This window comes from Quercus robur, chromosome 2 (assembly GCF_932294415.1).
Source record: "Quercus robur chromosome 2, dhQueRobu3.1, whole genome shotgun sequence".
NCBI classification, from domain to species: Eukaryota; Viridiplantae; Streptophyta; class Magnoliopsida; order Fagales; family Fagaceae; genus Quercus; species Quercus robur.
Genome location: NC_065535.1, coordinates 1872072 through 1891284, shown reverse-complemented (window position 1 = coordinate 1891284; position 19213 = coordinate 1872072). Strand labels below are relative to the sequence as shown.

Here is a 19213-nt window from a genome sequence, read left to right as displayed (position 1 = left end):
GAGTTTCAACTTATAACGTTTACTCTTGATCTATCCCTTTATCATCAGACCAATACATCAATCGGTTTTTGATGTAGACAGAAATTGAACCCTAGATCTTTTATTCAACCATAAGAGACTTTAACAGTTAAGCTTAGGAATGGCAATGGGCGGGGCGGGTTTGAAGGATGGGGTCTTCGCCCTCGCCCTGCATGATTTTGTCTTACCCTATCCCCGCCCCACCCCGTGTATGGGAAAAATTTTCTTTCCCCATCCCCGCCTCTTGGGGCCCTGTGAAGCGCCGCCCCACCCCGTAATACTCTACTTCTTGTTAATTTGCTTGCAACTATTTCAATTGTTTTTAATAAAACTTTTTTCGTTAATAAAAATATACTTGAAATTAAAAATAAATTTATCCCATCAAATTAAACTAATTTTTATCAAAAATTGAATAATATTATTAAAGTATTTAACAAGACAATATCACAACAAAAATAAAATTCTCATAATACAAAATCAATGATTCAATAGTATATAAATTTGCTTATAATAAAGACAAAAGAAAATATTAAAATTGGTACCTTATTTTCAGCCTTGCTAGAGAAAAAAAAAATGTAGAAATCCTTATTGGGTAGAATAAAATAAGTTGATAATATATTTGTTTAAATAATAGGGTTTTAGGGTATAAATTTTTTACAATTTAATCATTATCAATGCAGGGCAGGGCAAGGATTGGGTAGGGCGAGGCGGATTGGGTCTAAAAAGTCTAAACCCATCCCCGCCCCGCCTCATGATGCGGGGCTAAAATCTCGCCTCATCCCCACCCTACCATCTTTGTGGGGTAAGGAAAACCTGCGTGGGGCGAAGCAGGGAGGGGCGGGGCAAAATTGTCATACCTAGACTTGAGCTAATTGAAACCCACATAAAAAATCATTCTTTATGTATTATTGTAGACACACATATATGGCAAGTCTACTTCACAGTAATGTACAAAACTTAGATATAGTACTTAAGTGATGTTTCTTAGGTTCCCTTTTTAAAATTTGTACTTAACTAAAAATACACTTTCATTCTATGAGAAAAATGTCACATGGCTGAATTTTTAAGAAGAAAACTTAAAAAACAACACCTAAGTATGTTACCTAAATTTTGCTCCTACAACAATTTCAATGCAGAGAAACTATTATTAAATGCATCCATGCGTCGTTCACAAATATTAAGAACATGCCATTCATATCTAGTAGGACTAGTTATAGCTGTTCATAAAAATAAAAAAAATAGGAATGGTTATTGCCAGATGCCTACGTTTAATGAATCGTATTCTTTTTTATCCTCAACTTCAAATGTTTAAAGAAATTTTTTGGAAAGGACAGCTCTATTTCAAGCTCTCTCACTGAAACTAACATTTTAACCAGCAAGAAAAGTTTATATATATAAATTTTGGCCTTAGGTATCAGGATTCAGGACCACAATAACCTTTTCCCTAGTCCGTGAACTTTCCTAATACATAAACAAGTTCATTATTGATTTCCTCGATATAAAACGTTAACACACTTTAGCATCAAAAAATTACATGGATAGTTTACTAATGCCAATTAACTAGCTATATATAAACCATGCCCCATGCTTTATTACTTATTTGACTCATTGTCCTATATCTAAATTTGTATTCCATTAATTACTTCACAAGAGGTTGCTTAAAGAATCCAAAGCCAGAGTTGGATAGGACTTCCTAATTGAGGAATACCTTAAATAGAATCAATGAGCTGGCCATGCATTTTGTTTTCTCTTATGTTTGCATATTCACCTTTAAACTTGGCATCATAATGTCCTCTTTCCAGTTCTTTGTGGCATTACATGTGTATGAATATTCCTTCTTACCGACAACAACATCAACACAAAATAAGAAAACTTTATAGAGCACCCCGGTTCTCATACCCATGGTTTCTCTTCTTCATTAGAGGTATCAGAAAGACTAATTGAAGTACCTTTTATTATGTAGAAAGGAATAGGGGTTCAACATTCATAGGGTTGTCAAGGAAGATTTACATGATGTCACATATTAGCTTACTATTAGTATTACATTCAACCATAGCACACTCTTAACGTGATGATTATTTCACAAGTACAAGTTCTTGTAGGTTGAAGAAGCTGGAAAATGTTAAGGTTTAAGTCTCTAAAATGGAGCTTCACACACATATATATTTAAAATGTTTCCTTAATGTGAGTCTCACTTAATAAAAAATTAGATAAATAAAACAAAAAGACACAAAAGTAACTTTACAATTTATTTTAATATTTTTTTTCTCTCTATAAAGCTGGCCACACAGCTTATAAAGCTGAAAAAAAAATGACATAAAACCGCATAAAAAACAAAGAATTGCCAAAAAAAGGTCAAAAAAGTTGTTAACGGGCACTTTACAGTGCTCATTAACACAACTCATACTTAAATTCAGCTAGAATGAAATTTCTATTTCAAATAATAAATTTTTTTTAAATTCTGCCATCATATTAAAAATTTTAAATGAAGATATATATATATACACACATGAAATCATAAAATTTGTTAAATGGAATACATGGGGGTTTGAATGAAAGAAAAAAAAAAAAAAAAACTTTCATTAAATCTGTTAAATCATACTTTCCTGAAATACGAATCATAAAATAAGAAAACTTTATAGAGCACCCCGGTTCACATACCCATGGTTTCTCTTCCCATGGTTTCTCTTCTTCATTAGAGGTATCAGAAAGACTAATTAAAGTACCTTTTATTATGTAGAAAGGAATAGGGGTTCAACATTCATAGGGTTGTCAAGGAAGATTTACATGATGTCAAATATTAGCTTACTATTAATATTACATTCAACCAATCACAGCATACTCTTGACGTAATGATTACTTCACAAGTACAAGTTCTTGTAGGTTGAGGAAGAGTTGAGGTTCAAGTCTTTAGAAGGGAGCTTCACACACACATATATATATATACTTAAAAGGTTTCTCTAATGTGGGTCTCACTTAATAAAAAATTAGATAAATAAAAGAAAAAGACATAAAAATAGCTTTACTATTTATTTTAATTTTTTTTTTCTCTCTATGAAGCTGACCCCACAACTTATAAAGCTGGAAAAGAAAATGACATGAAGCTACATAAAAGACAAAAAAAACTACCAAAAAAGAGTAAAAAAAGTTGTTAACGGGCACCTTATGGTGTCCATTAACACAACCATAAATTAGGCTAGAATGAAATTTCTATTTTAAATAATAATTTTTTTTTAAATACTAACATCATATTAAAATTTTTAAATAAAGATATATATATATATATATATGAAATCATAAAATTTGTTAAATGGAATATCTGAGGGTTTGAATGAAAGAAAAAAAATATATTTTCATTAAATTTGTTAAATCATACTTTCATGAAATATGAATTACTTAAAGTGTTGAACTACAAAGTTATTTATTCTCAAAAAAAAAAAAAAAAAAAAAAAAAAAAAAAAAAAAAAAACTACAAAGTTATTGGCATTGGCCCAATTTTTTTATGCTCTAGTTATCAAAAGAAGGGAATAGGCCCCATGTTAGTCTACAAGTATGAATAAGTGAAAATTAATTACTGAAATCAATTGCAACTTTTATAAGTAAAACATGTTTTATACGGTGCAGTCAGCAGTGTACACATGGTGATTCCAAGATTCCTATAATATAGCATGGGTGAAAAAAAAAAAAAAAAAAAAAAATGCGAACCTTTAAACAATTCGTCAATAACTATTTTCTTCGATGGCTAAGATGGTACATCCCATTCAGCTTTGTTGTATATAACACACCTATTTCCAAGTCAATGAAAGTGACAATCTTTTAATAAAAGAGCAACTCGATAACTTTGTTCTTAATTAACAATTAAATTTAGATATTTTAACGTATGATTATTTGGTTTTATATTTTATTAAGCGAATTTCCAAGGATTTTTTTTCCCGGCATATTCTTTTCCCTATTCATAAATGAATGAATATTCCTTATTATATGTGTTTATTAATTTGTAGGCATGATACATACTCAAGTTTTTATGCCAGACCAAAATATGGCCTTTGTCATCGAAATCCTTCAATAGATTGTACATTGTAACTGTAAGCATGTGTTTTTGGCATGCATGCTTGATGCTTCAATAGGACAATCTCGCATGCATGTATTTTTTCTTTTTTCTTTCTTTTTTTGGCTAAATGAAATGGACAAGAGGACCAAGCATGACAATCTTATTTGAACGTGACCATAATAACTCAATTCACTAAAAAAATCAATATTCAAAGAGGCTTTAGACAATAACATCTAGCATGTGTGAGGTTTCAAGTCATTGACTCTGATCCTATGTAGTAATGATAGCGAGAAAGAGAGAGACACGGGTGGTTGCACCTGGTTTCATGGGTGGATGGAATAATGATAGATAATAGCAAGAAAACACATGATTGTACGAAAATTTTCACTATATATATATATATATATATATATATATAGCTCTTGGTTGTTTTACTTAAAGTGAAATATAAAAAATAATTGCTTTTATCACATAAAATGGGCAGATTTCAGTAATTACTAATAGTATGCCCATATGATTTTGGTATTAATTAACATGTTTAAATGTAAACTAAAAAAATATTTCACAAATATCATCAAAATTGAATAATAAAATAGTTGATAAAAAAATTATCCTAAGTTATATGACAGATGCATAAAGTGTAAGATTGATTGATTTTTTTTTTGGTTTAAACAAAAAGGTGATAACTGATTAAAATAAATAATTAAAATTTTTATTTTATTTTATTTCAAATTTTTAGTACTATAATTTCAATCGAAATATTAATTTAAAATTCTTGAAACCTTGGGAAGATAGTTTTACCTATAGTAGTATTCTTAAAAACTCTAAGAATTAATTGCACTTTTAATTATGGTATAGTTGCAATGTACCCTAAACTTTAAAATTGAGCTACTCCACTTTAGCTATTGATAATAAGAACTTTAGCCCTCCTTACTCCTAGGGAAAATGACCATTTGTCCCTAATTTACAAATTATGAAGCAAAATGCCCTTATTTTGAAACTATTTAGCAAAATGTTCCTATTTTTGAAACTCAATTTTAACAAAATCAAGTTACAGCTGAAACTCGACATTAGCAATGTTGAGTTCTATGCATATTTTGCCACTTAAAATTTTTTAAAAAAATAAATGAAACTCAATATTACTAATATCGAGTTCCACTTAAAAATATTCATATAACTCGATTTTGAGGATATCGAATTTTACACATAACTCGATTTTGTTAAAATTGAGTTTAAAAAACACAAGTATTTTACTAAATAGTTTCAAAATAGAAGCATTTTGTTGCATAATTTGTAAATTATGGGCAAATGCCCATTCCCCCCAACTCCTATCATCAGAATTTTCTTCCAATTTAAAGAGAAAGTAAAAAATAAAAAATTATTTAGTCGAAATTTGAATTTTTCGTAAAATTTGACAAGAATCCTAACGATAAAAGAGCAAAATGTTTATTATCAATAGTTATTTCGGGGGCATTTCTTAGCTTTGTAGTTTAGAGAGGATATTGCAACTGCTCTAGGGGGGGAGTGCAATTTGTGTTATTTTAATATATTTATAATCCACAATTTGTGTTATTTTAATATATTTATAATGCCCTTTTGTTAGTTAAGAATTAAAAAAAAAATCTTTATGTTAAATAAGAAAGGTAAATGAACAATTTAAGTGACATAATATGAAAAGAATAATAACAATGAAGAAATAAAAGGTACCCAATTGGCACAATTGCACAGTTATTCACATATTGAATAATTTTTATTAGTGGGTTCCAGACTTCTAGTTAAGTTAATTAGTAAAGTCTCTAATAGTTAAATAAGAGATCTAGAGTTCAATCCTCGTCTACACCAAATACCGATTAGTGTCTTGGTTTAATAATAAAGAGTTATTAACAAGAATGAACACCATAGGTTGAAACTCTCTAAAAAAAAAAAAAAACATTTTATTATATACATATATTGCTTTGTATGACCAATATTTGTTAAATACCACATTACCATGGCATTGCACAGGACATTTAATTCAAATACTAGGCTGCTCACAATTCTCCTACTCGATTAGTTGAATATAATGTATCATAAAATGTCTTCAAATATGATCCTTTAAAAAAAATTAATACTTAATAGACATTTATTTGAAAAGTCAATATAGGATCTGTTTGGATACTGCTTATTTGCTGAAAACTGAAAACCTATTACTGAAAACACTGTAGCAAAATATTTTTAAAAAGGCAAAACACTGTTCATGCGTTTTTGCGCTTTGACTGGTCCATGAACAGTGCCATGGTACTAGCCAAAAAAAGGCTAACGTGAACGTGGGGCTAGAAACGTGCTTTCCAAACGCACACATAATGTCTTAAAATATGATCTTTTTAAAAAAAAAAAAATTAATACTTAATAAACATTTATTTGAAAAGTCGGTAGTCTTTTTTATTTGAAAGACAATATATTAAACAATGTTCTCTTAAAAAATTAGATTTTCTAGATCTGCTGTAGCAAAATATTTTTAAAAAGGCAAAACACTGTTCATGCGTTTTTGCGCTTTGACTGGTCCATGAACAGTGCCATGGTACTAGCCAAAAAAAGGCTAACGTGAACGTGGGGTTAGAAAGTAGAAACGTGCTTTCCAAACGCACACATAATGTCTTAAAATATGATCTTTTTAAAAAAAAAAAATTTAATACTTAATAAACATTTATTTGAAAAGTCGGTAGTCTTTTTTATTTGAAAGACAATATATTAAACAATGTTCTCTTAAAAAATTAGATTTTCTAGATATGAGAGAGTAGGACTAGAATAGTATAATTTTAACAGTGACTGATTACAAGAAGCCACCATTGAGCAAATTCTAATTAATTTAAGTTCTTCCTTACAAATTCTTTAATTTATCCTTATATAATATATATATATATATGTGATTGGATTCAAGTTACACCTGATGTAACTCTAAACAATGTTACATCACCAAATAACTTGTTATTGAATTCATATTTTGATAATCAAACCGTTGAATTACATGTTCTATATGTTTTTAATATGCATGCCAATTTTCATGCCAATCGGATTATCTTTCGATTCACAAACTCATTTTTTATGCATTATTTTAAACTACAAAGACTTGAATTTAAACTATTAATTGATGATATGGCTATTAATCTTTGATTATCTTGAAATTTTGTAAGCATAGAAAATATACGAAGATAATGTAATATATTGATGGATTTGTCAAAATTTGCGTCCAATTAAAAAATATTAAGTGATATAACATTACTTAAAGTTACACCAAGTGTAACCCGAACCCAATTCATATATATATATAGACACACATCAATTATCTCAAACTTTCTTGTATATTGCAGTTAGCCGCTACTTAAAAAAGTAAAATTTCGATACTAACTATGGAACTGATAATAGGAGCACTTGAGTATATTGTTGAGTGCTGACAATAAGTTATAAGAGGACTTAAGGCCATGTTTGGTTTAAAAAAATGGTCACTCATCACTCAGTTTTCATCACCCATCACTCATCACTCATCACTCATTACTTAAAACACCCCATCCCGTTTGACACCATCACTCACTTGTCATCACTTAATATTTTTCAACTATTTGTGGGCCCTATATCTGTACCTTGTGCAGCTTTTACTTTTTTTTTTTTTTTTTTTTCCTTCAACCCCTAGTACCCAAACTCACCAAACCCAGTGAGAAAAAAAAATTAAAAAAAAAAAAAAAAAAAAACCCAAACTCACCGAACCCAGTGAAAAAAAAATGGAAGAAGGAAGAATTGAAGACCGAACCAGTGAAAAAGAAAAAAGAAAAAAAGAAGAAGACCGAACCCAGAGGAGAAATGAATAAAAAAAAAGTCAAAGGTCAAAAGGTGCGACTGTGCGTCCCTCCATGTGTGTTTATTTACAAAAATGTCATTGAGTTATGAATTATGGAAACTGAAAACAGCTAAAATGTGTTTTCAATTTCCATAACTCTTGGAGACAGAAATCAAGGATGCTATGGATTAAGGAAGGAGATAATAATACTAAATTCTTCCATAAGGTGGCTAATTCCCGTAGAAGGTTTAATCATCTGAGTTTTTTGGAGGTGGACGGGGTGATTTATGAGGAGGATTCCGAGGTGGCTGCTCAGGTAGTAAATTTTTATAAAAATTTGTACTAGGAGTCAGAGGAGTGGAGGCATTTTGTGGAAGGTTTGGAGTTTGATCAGCTAGATGGGTTGGAGAGGGGTTGGCTAGAAAGGAGGTTTGAGCAGGAGGAGATTCTTCTAGCTGTTAATGAGCTGGCTGGAGATAAAGCTCCAGGTCCTAATGGCTTCTCTATGGCTTTTTTCCACCAATGCTGGAGAGTGGTGGAAAGGGATGTTCTAGCAGTTTTTGAGGAATTTTATCAGCACAGTAAGTTTGAGAGATCTTTGAACGCTACCTTTATAGCTCTTATTCCCAAGAAAAATGATGCTTCTAATATTCGAGATTTCCGGCCTATTAGCCTAGTGGGGAGCTTGTACAAGATCTTGTCTAAGGTTTTGGCAAATCGAATGAAATGGGTCTTAGATCAATTAATTTCTGAGTCTCAGAATAGTTTTGTGGGAGGCAGACAGATTCTTGACTTAGTTCTTATTGCTAATGAGTGTGTTGATAGTCGTGTGAAGAGTAAGATCCCGGGGGTTATTTGTAAGCTAGACATTGAGAAAGCTTACGATCATGTGAATTGGGAGGCTCTTCTAGACCTTTTAAAGAGAATGGGTTTTGGGGAGAAGTGGTGTAGTTGGATTCGCACTTGTATTTCAACTGTCCAGTTTTCTATTTTGATTAATGGGGCAACAACTGGCTTTTTTGGGAGCACGAGGGGCCTAAGACAAGGGGATCCGCTATCTCCTATGTTGTTTTTAGTTATGATGGAGGTCTTAAGTAGGATGATGAAAAGAGTTGAAGGTGCTAGCTTGATCAGGGGTTTTCAGGCTATAGGCAGATGAGGTGTAGGGGAGTGTGTCTCGCATCTTTTGTTTGCGGATGATACTATTCTTTTCTGTGATGCGGATGTGGAGTAGATCCTTCATGTGCGAATGCTTCTCCTTTGTTTCCAGGCTGTCATAGGTTTGAAGGTTAATGTCTTGAAGAGCGAGTTGGTTCCTATAGGGGAGGTTAACAATATTCATGCCTTGGTAGAGATTCTGGACTGCCGGATTGGGTCTTTGCCTATGACCTATCTTGGTATGCCGTTGGGGGCTTCCTATAAGTCTCCTTCTATTTGGAATCCTATATTAGAAAAAATTAGTCGGAAGTTGGCCGGGTGGAAGAAGTTGTATTTGTCAAAAGGTGGTAGACTGACGCTAATTAAGAGTACGCTTTCCAACCTTCCTACTTACTATTTATCCCTTTTTACCATCCCTTCGCATGTGGCTAATAAGATTGAGAAGATTCAGAGGGACTTCTTGTGGGGTGATTCCAAGCTTCATTTGGTGGGATGGGATAAGGTGTGTGCTCCTAAGGCTAATGGTGGTTTGGGAATAAGGAAGTTAACTACGTTTAACAAAGCTTTACTAGGAAAATGGCTATGGCGGTTTGGGGTTGAGGAGACTCGTCTTTGGAGGAGGGTGGTGGCTCTGAAGTTTGGGGAAGAGTGGGGGGGTTGGTCTTCCAAATTGGGTAGGGGTGTTCATGGGTGTGGCTTATGGAGAAGTATCTGAAAAGGTTGGGAGGTGTTTAGCAAACACATCCGGTTTATGGTAGGGGTGGGGGATAGAGTGAAGCTTTGGACGGACCAGTGGTGTGGGGACTCACCACTCCATCTATCTTTCCCGATAGTGTATGGGATTACTTCTAATAGAGAGGCTTCGGTGGCCTCGTCTCTTGAACGTTTGGGGACTGAGGCTCGAAGAAGTTGGAAGGTTCTTTTACTTAGAAATCCAAATGATTGGGAGACGGGTGTGGTGGATGATTTCCTTCAAACCCTGGGTTCTAACTTACCTCAATCTGAGCAAGGAGACCGCATGATTTGAAAATTGTCGAAGAAAGGGATTTTTGACATCCGCTCTTTCTACAATAAGCTCCGAAGCTCCCTGCCTATTACCTTTCCTTGGAAAGGTATTTGGAAGGCTAAGGCTCCTACTCACGCCTCCTTCTTTGTTTGGACTGCGGCTTGGGAGAAGATTCTTACAAGGGATATTTTGCGGTGTAGAGGATTCGATTTTGTTGATTGGTGCATTTTGTGCCGTTGTAATGGGGAGTCGGCGAATCATTTGCTTCTCCATTGTGACAAAGCTTATCTGTTGTGGAGCTTGGTTTTTAGATCCTTTGGGATTTCTTGGGTCTTACCAAGATCGGTTGCAGATATGCTTTTCGGTTGGTGGAATTGGTTTGGAAAGCACTCTTCTGGCGTTTGGAATCTAGCTCCGTTGTGCCTAATGTGGTATATTTGGAGGGAGCGTAATTGGCATACTTTTGAGGATAGGGACAAGTCTGATGACCAGTTGCTCGCTTTCTTTAGTGGCTCTCTTTTTGATTGGTCTAGGACTTGGGGACTCACCTCTAGTGATTCTATCCCTATGTTCCTTTGTTCTCTTCTCTGTAATTAATTTGCTCTTTGTTGTCTCCGTTTGTTTTCTTCTTTTTTTTCTTTTTCTTCTCTCTTTTTGTTTGTTTACTTCTCTGTATTTTCTGTTCTGCCTTATGTTTTCACGAGGTAGCTTTTAATATATATCTTTCTTACTTATCAAAAAAAAAAAAAAAAACTCATAACTCAAAAATCAGAGAATTGAGTAATGGAAACCGAGTCACGGATCATGAATCATGGAGTCCAAACAAGTGCTCTTCCGTGGATCCCACCAGTTTTGGATCATGAGTTATGAAAACAAGATGATATCACTCAAAACTCTCTTCATCCAAACATCACCTTAATCCCTCGAAATGAGATTGAAGTGACTGGTGGAGCAGGGGTGGTAGATACTAAAGACGAGAGTAATCAAAGAGAACAAAATTGAAAGGGGGCTTCAGAACAAGTACCAGAGATGTTCTAAATGACAAACACCAGACTTAATTGACAATGCTATTTTTTTTAAGTAAATTTTGAACTCAATGAGATGAAAACGGTATATTTAAAGTTGCTTATATGTTGAGCAATCGAAACTCTGCGAATTTTTATCTTGTATTATAAAAATAAAAAAAAAAAATAAAAACTCTGCCAATTTATTATGATTAGCGACCATTTGGTATTAGTTGATTTTTGAACTTTCAAAAAATGGAATTATTTGAGAACACTTTACCTTAAAAAATGAAGTACTTTCTTTAAATAATAATAAATAAATAAATAATAAAAAACTAAAATACACTTTTGACCTTTAAAGTTTAGGGCTGTTTTTATTTTGACCATTTACATTTCAAAATTTTTAAGTTAGTCCTCATTGTTTGAAGCTGTTTTTAATTGGCGCTACCATCATCCATTTCTGTTTATAATATAATCGTTAAGCAGCCTTCATATTTAACTATTTCATGCAATATCAGCTCTAAAATGTTATGGATTGCAGACATTTCATTGCTATTTGAAGAAAAACTTATTAATCCATAGTTAGATTACTAACAAAAATGGACTGTATGGCTATTAACAAAAATGAATTTAACATTAAGAACTAAAATGAAAATTTTGACACGTAGAATACCAAAATATAAACAATCCCAAACTTTAAGGGTCAAAACTCAAAAGTGTACTTTAATCTTAATAAGCCAAAACAAAGACTACATGGAATAATAAAAAAAAAGGGGGGGGGGGGGGGGGGGGGTGTGGACCAAACCTCCCAAACTCCATGATTTTGGCAATTAAAGCAATAAGGAAAGCTTTGTACATGCCATGACACACTATTTATTTCTTAAATATATGAAATATGTCACAACCCTACGAGAATATAATTTTTGATAGGAATCTGCCACATTTGTTCTGAAAACAACGAGGTAAACTACAAATTATAGATAGAACCTGATATACTTTAAGCCATATACACAAACAGTAGATGAGGAGAATTTCTCGATTTCTCTTGTGGAAATGTAGCCTCAAGCCTCAATTATGCAGCAGCTTCAACCTTTAAATGATATTCACCCACTTTGCAATACCAACTGCAAAGATGGCAACATGACAGTCATATAATATGGACTGGAGTGCCCAAACAAGCATCTGTACAACTACCTAAAAATTTTCAGATACATCACCAACTCTCAAAACCAATTACTTGCACCTCGATCCCAGGTACTAATATGGGACTATTCTTTTTTAAGTGGAGACTAATCTGAAAGATAAAATTTATTCAATTTGATTTACAATCAATTCACATATATAACTTAAATCACTGTGTTAGTTGCCTAGCATTGAAAAAAAAAGTTGAACATAGATTTGAGGTGGAGTAAGCCAACACCAAAATCACCAAAATTTAGGAGCAACGGAGCTCAATCTAGGCAAGAAAAAGCTTAACTAAACCTCATTCAAATACCAGTTAACGAAGGAAAAGAAGTTTCTTTCAAGGCAGTGCTGGAAGTTTCAGAGGTCACTTATGCAATATTGCTTGTTTGACCTTGTAATCAGCGTTTCAGCACATGTTTCATAGACATAAAAGGCCCTCACATTATAAATGTGTGTGTGTGTGTGAGAATTCATTGAAGTGCTTTCAAAAACATGATTTCTCTGATTTGAAAAACATAAATATGTCGACCACATCTATTATTCATGCTATTTGCAAGGAGTCTTTCTCACGTTGCAATGAGAAGCATTCATTCATGTCATAGAAAAAGCAAGTTTGCCTCAACTTCTATGCTAAGAAATAAACAAATTTTATTGGCTTCAATAATGATACCACTCTAAAAGAGAAGATCTATGCTTTAACATGATATTGTTTCCATGAAGTGTGTAAAGACCCAAATTGAACAGCAGCTAATAAAAATTGTGTGTGTGTATATATATATATTTCTAGGTTCCAATAGAAACTTATTCCATGAAAATTAAGTGAATCACTACTTCACTGATGAAAACAAAGGATCACATTGGCAAAATAAAAGATCAGCTTAAGACAATGAGTAAATGACCTCTTAGAGTGCCATCTCTGCCTGTAATGCAGCAAGCTCATCTTCCTCAGCTTTGTTCTTCTGAGCAACAGGGCGGGTTGGTTGCCTGCCTGCCGGGACATTGACTGGAGCTGCAGGGGCAGTAGTAGCAGGCTGAAGAAGCTGTTCCTCCAACTCAGCTCCTTCCAGTTCTTCAAGTTCGGCTTCCAATTCATCCTGAAAAAGTGAAGTGGAATAGTTCAAACTTCTCAATTCACAAAATACATAGAATGGATATAAGAACTAAAACTTGAAAACATGCCTCATCAAAATCAGCTGCTGCACCAATGGGTGCTGAGAGTGCCTCCTGAATCTGTTTCATGTTCTCAGTCTGCTCATTGATCTCATCCATTGTTTTGTCCACATCATCAATATTCCTATATAATAAAATGTCACATCAGACACAAATGGGGCAGAATGAAATAAGATGTTGCATTTCAAATGAATTTGTGTAGGCTAACATAATTTACGGAAAACACAAAAGTAGTTTTGTACTTAATTGGATTCAAATCATTGTCCATAATTGCAGTGATGGACCAGCAATACTAAGTTGTGCTGAATAGTGAATTCTATTGAGAGGCCACTTACGTTGCCTTGTGCATTTGCTTCATGGCAGCTGCTCCAGTTCTCAATGCATCAACAGTTTCTGTTGTAGCTTTAGCACCTTCCAACAATATCATCTGAAACCCAAACCCAAAAGATATTCATTTTGAAATAAGGTCCTCAAAAATATATATCACAAAATTTAAATTTAAATTTAAAAAAAGAAGGGCCCTCACAGTGTGTTCTCACAACCTAAATTTGATTAAATTAATTTATTTTTTGGTGAGTACATTTTAAAACATTACAACAGTACCTGATCATGAATGCGCAATTGGAAATTTCCAAGCTGTTCAATTTGCTGTTCGTAAAGCTTCTTCTTCTTTAAACACTGTATTGCAGCTGAAAAACAGCAATAAGGCATAAAATAGCATTCAGAACCAATGAAAAAAGTGCAAGGATTGTGCAATAAATCTTCAAAAATTAATGACCAAAACAGGAAATAATTTCATAAAATCAAACAATTTGTCTCTCCTAAGACCAAAAGGGCAACAGAAAGCAGAAGCAACATAATATAAGATCCTTATCAACAAATCATACAGTTAGGAACATCCATTATGGTTTCCCACCTAAAGCAAATTATCATCCTTAGGAGATAATTGAAAACCTACAAAACAAGAATTTAGAGAGAAAAATCTTAAGGAGAAGAAAATGAGAGAGTTTTCAATACAACAATAGAGTCTTAGTCCTAAATTTTCAGGGGTCGGCACTCGGCTATGGATCCTCAACAAGATTAGTTAGGGTTGGCCACATGTATTCTATTCCTCCTTTCTATTCTATCAAAGGCTATAACCTTTGTTACCTCCTAATTGACTTGTCATTTTTAACTATTTTTACTAATGTTATTTTTGGTCTTCCTCTACTTTTTTCATTCCCTCAACTTGAATCAACTCACTCTTTCTTAACAGTGCACTAATTGCTCTCCTCTACACATGACTAAAACCATCATCTTTTCATCGATAGGGACCACCCCTATCTTTAAGCTAATTAGCAATTTCTTCATTTTGAATATTATATTTCCATGTATTTCCACTTATCCATCTTAAAACTCTCATTTCAACTACACTAATTTTATGAATATGTTACTTCTTAACAGCCTAAAATTTAATACCATAAAGCATAGCTGGTCTTATAGCAATCTCATAAAATTTTCCCTTTTAACTTAACAGGCACACTTCTCTACTTCATCCACCCTGTTCATATCCTATGATTCACAACTTTTCGATCTCTCCATCTTTATAAAATAAAGATCCAAGATATCGAAAGCTCTCACTCTTTTGTATCTCTTGACCATCAAGTTTTACCGCTCCTTCCTCAATTCATCTCTATTTCAACTTTTACTAAACTTACATTCCATGTGCAAAATTGTTGGCTTAATGCAACACGTAGAAATCAACTAACTACAGATCTTTAGCAAATTCTGCAACCGTGCAGAAGTTTTGATGTCCTAACACTTTGTTTTTGTTTTGACAAGTGCTGTCCTAACTGATTTGTCACTATGATCACAAACAATAATCATCTTTACAATACATTCCATTGCAGAAAATATTCCACTAAAGATAATCAATAATCAGTATAATGGAGAACCAAGCTGCATGAATTATTGGTTTAAGGGGCATTTTAACATGTGAGTAACTACATCCTGTAACCAACAGCAACTTAATACACATCTGCCAAAAGTAAGTATCGGGTCATCAAAAAAATAATTATGCAGCATAAACAAGAAGATCATACTGGCCTTTATATTCTGGAATAATGGCATTTCCATAAAGAACCTAAATGCCCCAAAATATGAAATACATATGAAACAAGCAACCATGTCAAAGCAACGAAGTATGTAACTGCACTTTCTATTAGCAACAGAGGCACAATATATAAAGATCTGAAAGAACCCCTAAAAATGCATTTCTTTTCATGAGTAGTTATGTGATCTAACCCTTCTTGTTCTTTGCTCTAGTAAATTCCTTAGCCTTTTCAACCTCTGCAGAAGCCTTCTTCAAAAGGACATTCTCCTTTTTCTCTAGCATTTCAAGTGTCTGCACATTGTAAAAACAGAAACTTAGCAAAGAAGTTTGATTTAATTAAAATAGAAACTACAGAAAACAGAAACAAGAGAGAGAGGATAGGGGTCAATTATCATTATATGGCGCAAACTAATAACCAGGGGGTGGCAAATAAAACACACATAAACACAGTAGGCCATTGGTGGGGGTTTTTTTTTGGGTCTCACACACGTCGCAATTCAACTAGTCCTGGGTCAACTACAGGATTCTTTTACACCACTTGGTCTTATCTAGGGTCATGTCTCTACTAACTCTCTGACAATATGTGTGTGTCTATATTCACCTGTGGTGGAGCACAGTTAAGAGAGATGAAGGTGGTGGCAAAGGTAAATAATCAACTCAATCCATAAGTGAATTTTCGTGGTTAACACATAGAGGAATTGGTTTTGTGGACTACTTCATCCACTAGCTTCACTAAATCACTCCCTTACTCTATTAAACATATAGACTAGGGCTTTGCAAGAAGCTACGCCAAAAAATGCTTCACTTATTAGTATAAATATATATCTGAACTGAATTCTATCTGCATGTAACACACTTTCCAGTTTACTTTGATTCTTAAAAAGAGAGAGAGAACAAGCATAGGAGATAATATACGATTCTATTATTTGCAAAGAGCAAAAACCAACCAGAACAACACACCAATGGACAACAAAACATAAAACAATAAGTCATTGAAGCTATTTAGATTTCTCAGAACTGGTGCAAACCATGTCAAACCCTACTTTGAATTTGGAAGTGCTAAGTGTTTAATTAGCCCCCAAGCCACCCAAAATTTATGCTTTCAGCCTTTCACCACCCTTTACGCTTCCAATACTCAAACCCCAAAAGCTTGCCCAAGAGATTAACATGCAATCTTCCCAAAGTTTAATATCAGTAAACAATAGTCTTATGCTTTATCAAACATCAACGGATATAGAGCCACGATGGGAAAATTCACATAGCCAAACAACCCACCAAACCCCTAGGGAAGACATAAAAAAAAGAAGCCCATAGCAGCTTGTAAAAGGCAGCCAATTGTTGAGAATGAGTAGCAACAAATGCTCTTCCACCAATCATGTTTGCAAACCATATAAATCAACTAAACAACAACAAACAATCTAATCTTAGTCCCAAAATTTTGCAGTTGGCTAAGGATCCTTATATGTATTTTTTTTTTTTTTTTTGTCATTCCATTCGACCCAAAGAACCATATAATCAAGTAAATCACTATAATTTTCATATTAGCACAACCTAAAGTTTTCAGATTCCTATATTTCCAATAAAAAAAGTATTAAAAAACAAATTCAATGATTCCAATAATCAAAATTTCTAATCTTTCTTACTTGACAATAATCAAGTCCTAATGTAAATTCAGTCATAACATGCACCTGAGCATCAATTTCTATAAAAAAAAAAATCCCCATAAATTTATTAAAATAAAATTTATAAAAAAAAAAAAAAAAAAAAAAAAAAAAAACCTTCAATTAAAAACAAAAAGTAAAGAATTATCTAAATCAAACCTCGTTTAACTTGTCCAACGTTGTTAAGGCGTTGGTTTCCTGCTTAGGCTTTCCGAACATTCGCTGAAACATGATTGATCTGTTTCGGTGCTTAGAAAACACTCTCTGATTTCTGAAAACAACAAAATCAGAAACAATTTAAAACGCTGCAACAGTATCAAAAATCAAACAGGTTGATCAGTGATTTTTGACCGATCAAGAACACGGAAGGAAAGGTAGAAATTTGTGGGGGTTCAAAGCTTCGAAGTGAGAAAGGTGTCGATATGGGAGAGACTTGGCGTGGGTGGGTAAGACTGGTATTATCGAAGAAAGAGGTGGGTGGGTTTTGGTGACGGGCTGTGAAGGGAGTTAATGTGACGGACGAGTCTTTGTTGAGTGTCGGAAGATATGTAAGAGAACTATGTTGGTTTTGTGTGTTGTTGCTTGTTTGTCTTGTTGGGGAAAAAGACTAATAGTCACGTTAGCATTGACGTTATATATGGTCCGTCAATGGTAAAGTCATGTTTTTCGGTTTTTTAATGTTATATAATGCTATGTCATGCTCGTAGCAAGGTTTTTTTTTCTTTTTTTTTTTGGGAGAATCGAGTCGATACTTCTTATTGATAAAGGAATGCTGTCATGAATTACAAGTTGTTACACATCACTAGGGATGTCATTTGACCAAAAATGGGGACAAGGTATATGTTTAGAAGCCTTAGCCAGTTTATCAGCTACGACATTCCCTTATCTTTTTACGTAAACAAAAGTTGCTGATACAAAATTCAAAGCCAAAGCTTTAAAATCATCCAGAATGTGACCAAACGAGCTGAAACATAGAGAAGTCAAGTTGATAGCAGTTGTGATTGTTTTAGAATCCCCTTCAAACACCACTTCTTCGAGCCCACACTCTAGAGCAAACCTTACGGTTGTTCTACAGGCCATGGCTTTGACCTCTTCCACAGTTTTAGGCAGCATTGTTCTGTTCGAGAGAGCTCCACAAACCCTTTCTTCAGCGTCTCTAATCACTACTCCAATTCTCGCCTGCCAAATTTCTATAAACAGGGCCCCATCATAATTGACTTTATGCTGTGAACTTTAGGGCAGGTACCATTGTGTTGCACTTGGGGTCATGAGCTCGGGTATGGGTGGCTCTTGTGCTAGTTGGTATTCATTTAATCTGTCACGCATGTCCTAGTACAGCTTATTAAAAGGAAGGGAAGATGCTTGCATTCTTGTAGCATTTCTTTTATTCCATATACTCCATGCAAGGAAAGCGAACCGTTCAGCCAATTTTGGTTCCTCTAAATTTGTAATACCAATCCACAGATCTCTAAAATCCATAAAACGCATGGAGAGCTGATTTCTTAGGATTTCTTCATCCCACCAGACCTCCTTTATGTTGACGCCCTATTTTGCAACCCGTATTTAACCTCACATGGAGGGTAAAAGGGTAATTTCACATTGAAAATATACATCTTGATTCTAGTCATTAGATCCTTAATCTCATTTCACCAAAATGATCTTGATATTGTAACGATCAAATCGACTGGTCATGAGTCCTAATCGGACCATTAGATTGAAAGTTATCATCAAATCAAGTTTTAATGGCTGAGATGTACTATCACAAATTGAGTTTGACTATATGTGATTATAAACAATTGATTTCAATTGGTTATAAGTATAATCAATTTGAGATCGATGATGTGTCATAATTTGACTGGTTAGGATTACATTTTATAGTAGGGTTGCACACACCAATTAACTAGATAGTTAAACATTAATTATTCAATGAGTAATTTGTGCAATTATCTTTTAATTAGAGTAAATTTGGAACCAATTAATTCTGAAATGGGAGTGATTGGAGCCATTTAATGTTAATTGGGAGCTAATTTGGGACCTATTAATGTTAATTGTGC

General features: G+C 33.7%; 1 protein-coding gene across 1 annotated transcript; it reads right to left on the bottom strand.

Annotated features, from left to right (window-relative positions):
- Positions 1-11908: 11908 nt before the first annotated feature.
- LOC126708898 (vacuolar protein sorting-associated protein 32 homolog 2-like) lies at positions 11909-17692 on the bottom strand. The gene is made up of 7 exons (XM_050408902.1): positions 17319-17692; positions 15690-15789; positions 14010-14095; positions 13742-13833; positions 13416-13530; positions 13136-13330; positions 11909-12175 (listed from the first exon to the last, which is right to left on the bottom strand). The coding sequence occupies exons 1-6, from the start codon at positions 17388-17390 to the stop codon at positions 13139-13141; spliced, it is 657 nt and encodes a 218-aa protein (XP_050264859.1). The 5' UTR covers positions 17391-17692; the 3' UTR covers positions 11909-12175; positions 13136-13138.
- Between the last annotated feature and the right edge of the window lie 1521 nt (positions 17693-19213).

Excerpts from the sequence above, each read along its gene's own strand:
- LOC126708898 (XM_050408902.1), bottom strand. The coding sequence starts at position 17,390 with ATGTTTCAGCGAATGTTCGGAAAGCCTAAGCAGGAAACCAACGCCTTA. Across the intron at positions 15,790-17,318 it reads CGTTGGACAAGTTAAACGAG|ACACTTGAAATGCTAGAGAA; the intron begins GTTTGATTTAGA and ends TACAATGTGCAG. Across the intron at positions 14,096-15,689 it reads TAGAGCAAAGAACAAGAAGG|CTGCAATACAGTGTTTAAAG; the intron begins GTTAGATCACAT and ends GCTGTTTTTCAG.